A 2,697-nucleotide genomic window follows, 5' to 3' on the forward strand; every position below is an offset into this window, starting at 1 on the left:
TGGGAGGGGAAGAGTGAGAGTTAGGGCACAGAAGTTGGGCAACCAGGGGTGTCTGGGAAGACCCATGTGACAGGAAGGAGAGCCACACGATGATTTCTTGCTTCCTGGGAGGATGTCATATTTTAAAGGATCTTGCTAATTAGACACTGGAAGTCTATTTACATGTTTAGTTTATTATTATTTTTTAAGCTGATTTTTTTATTAGTAAACATGTTAACAACTTTATTGAAAAATAATTGACCTATAAAAATTACATCTATTCAAAGTATGCAGTTTGAGAAGTCTGACATATTTGTACACCTGTGAAGCCATCATCTCGATCAATGTAGCGAACGTGTCCATCATCTTCCAAAATTTTCTTGTGCTGTTTTTGGTGATTCCTCTTCCTGCTCCTCCCATCCCTCTCCAGGCAAACACTGATCTACTTTCTGCCACTATAGATTAGTTTGCATTTTCTAGTATTCTGTGGAGTTATGCTCTCTTTTGAGGGAGGGTATATCTTCTTTCATTCATCATGAATGATCTTGAGATTCATCCATTTTGCTTGTATTAGTGGTTTGTTTTTATTGCTGAATTATATAGTCCATTGTATAGATGTACCAAATTTTTTTTTTCATTTTCTTAAGAGGACTCAACTCGAAGAAAAATTTTAATTGCTGTTGCAAAAAACATCTGTATGAAGTAGAAACTGGTTTCAATAACATTAGTAAAGAGTATGTTCTAGAAAGTGGAGGTAACTGGATGTAAAATTCTGGCAGCAATTTAATAGAACAGTCCCAGATAGGCTGAGGCCAACACCTAGTGAGGACGAAAGCCTTGTCTATGGGGAATTTTGGACGATACCTGGAGAAATATTACACTCTGCATAAACCAATTTGAGTTTTCACAAATTTTGCAAAGTTTCATATAGTAAAAGGTTTTTTCTACATGCACTTCAATTTCACAGCAAGAGTGGCAGAGAATACCTAAACACAGAAGAGAGCATTCATGCAAGATATCTAACTCCTTGATATAATAATGCATACAATTCAAAATGATTACACTATCATTACATCTAGGGCTTTCTGCAACTACAAGGTGGCAGCTATAGAAAGCGTGGCCCCCGGTATCAACATCTAAAAAGCAGCCACCACCTTCTACATGTGTTCTCTTTTGGCATTTTTTCTTCATTTTTCTTAATCAACTCTGCTGTTGTTGCTGCTTCTTAGCAAAACTGGTAAAAACAAAATTGTAATCATTGAACATAGCACTCTGGCAATCAAGACGCTTAAAACCTTCAATCTTCTGGGGTGAAGAAAGCACGGTGCGACATTTAGAACTCTGATTAACAAACAAGGTGGTCACAAATTTTCCTGATTTGAAGACTTCCACAACTTTCCTGATCAGGTCATCATAGGAGGTCTGACTTAAGTTTGTTTCAAAGCTAACATAAGAAAATTCTGGTTCTGGAGTGATGTGAATAGTACAATAAGTTCCATCCGATTTCATTCCATTCATTGAATACCCACAAGGATTGAACAGTGTGGCATCAATGACAGAACCTGGTATCAGGTCACGAATTCCACTCTCACGAGTGACGTCCTTTGCAGTAACACCATCTTTCATGTAGAACTGGTCCATGACTGCTGGGCCAAGTGCACTCATCAGAATCTCCAGGGTTTGATCTGGCTGACCGATTACCCGGCTCTCTGGAAAATCCAGAGTATACAAGTACCAACAGTCAGAATTCATACCTCCCATACAGTATGCTGCTCCATTTGGGAAAATTGCATTAAGAAACTCTATTTCTTCCTGGAAATTCCGGTGTGGGTACCCTTGGTGAGAAGGCTTCATGAAATTCTTACGAGAATAAAAGAAGCTTTGAATTGAGTCAAACCCACTGTAATCCCTAGCAAGTTTCAGCAGGGGAACCAGCGCTTTCAGCAAGAGGGTGGTACCACATGTCTTCAAAATGAAACGTCTCTTGGGGACAGACATGCTACTCTCACTGAGTACATACGCTTCCTGCTTGTCGGTTTTTGTCACACTTATGATTGAGCACTGCACATCCCTCAGAAGTATGTCCCACTCGGATCTCGGGATGGTGCGAAGATCCCCAGACCCCTGGTTCGCGTCGGGCTGCTGCCGGGAGAACCAAACCTCCAGCAGCTTCTCGGTCCCTTCGAAAAAATGTGCAGCTTCCATCACCGTGAGACTAGCGAGCAACCAACAACCACAGAAAATCAACTAAATTAAACCTCTTCTCCCGCCGCCGCCGCCGCCGCAGATTGTTCCAGCTGTGTTACTAAAGTTCAGGTTCCTTTTTTTGCTATAATTTTATATGAACTTTTTTTTAGAAAAAGGACTAGTAAAATTTCCCCGGCTTTTCGTGAGCGAAAGTTGAACGTGAGTCTGTTGGAAATAGAGGCAGATACAGTTCAGTCTCTTGTAGTCCGCTGCTTCCCCGTTAGAGAGAGTAGAGCGAGCGCTAGCTAATGTCGCCGGCCATACGGTGTAAGCCCATGTTTTTTTTTATTTTAAAGTTGTGGGGTACAATTCAGGGTTAGGTATATAAGTGGACATTGTACCAGTAAAGTTTGGGCTTCCCTTTGGTCCCCACTTTGCCTAGTTTGAGATCAGGTACTTTTATTGATGCTGTGTTTTCCCCTCGTCACCCCAGCAGTATCCTGCTACTGCCAATTCCTTTCTCATAGTATT

The 2,697-nt window shown here is 41.0% G+C and overlaps 1 protein-coding gene across 3 annotated transcripts; it reads right to left on the reverse strand.

The window, feature by feature from the left end:
- Positions 1 to 638: 638 nt before the first annotated feature.
- LOC103264989 (S-adenosylmethionine decarboxylase proenzyme-like) lies at positions 639 to 2,494 on the reverse strand. 3 transcript variants are annotated; one of them, XM_008062705.2, is made up of 2 exons: positions 2,076 to 2,229; positions 639 to 1,715 (listed from the first exon to the last, which is right to left on the reverse strand). In XM_008062705.2, the coding sequence occupies exons 1-2, from the start codon at positions 2,182 to 2,184 to the stop codon at positions 1,180 to 1,182; spliced, it is 645 nt and encodes a 214-aa protein (XP_008060896.1). In that variant the 5' UTR covers positions 2,185 to 2,229; the 3' UTR covers positions 639 to 1,179. The 3 variants fall into 3 exon arrangements, with proteins under 3 accessions (XP_008060896.1, XP_008060879.1, XP_008060889.1); XM_008062698.2 differs by having other exon boundaries at positions 1,170 to 1,981; positions 2,069 to 2,184; XM_008062688.2 differs by having other exon boundaries at positions 639 to 2,494.
- Positions 2,495 to 2,697: the final 203 nt, after the last annotated feature.

The sequence above is a fragment of the Carlito syrichta genome, unplaced genomic scaffold, assembly GCF_000164805.1.
Source record: "Carlito syrichta isolate Samal-C Ts95f unplaced genomic scaffold, Tarsius_syrichta-2.0.1 Scaffold96982, whole genome shotgun sequence".
In the NCBI taxonomy this organism is placed as follows: Eukaryota; Metazoa; Chordata; class Mammalia; order Primates; family Tarsiidae; genus Carlito; species Carlito syrichta.

Excerpts from the sequence above, each read along its gene's own strand:
- LOC103264989 (XM_008062688.2), bottom strand. The coding sequence starts at position 2,184 with ATGGAAGCTGCACATTTTTTCGAAGGGACCGAGAAGCTGCTGGAGGTT.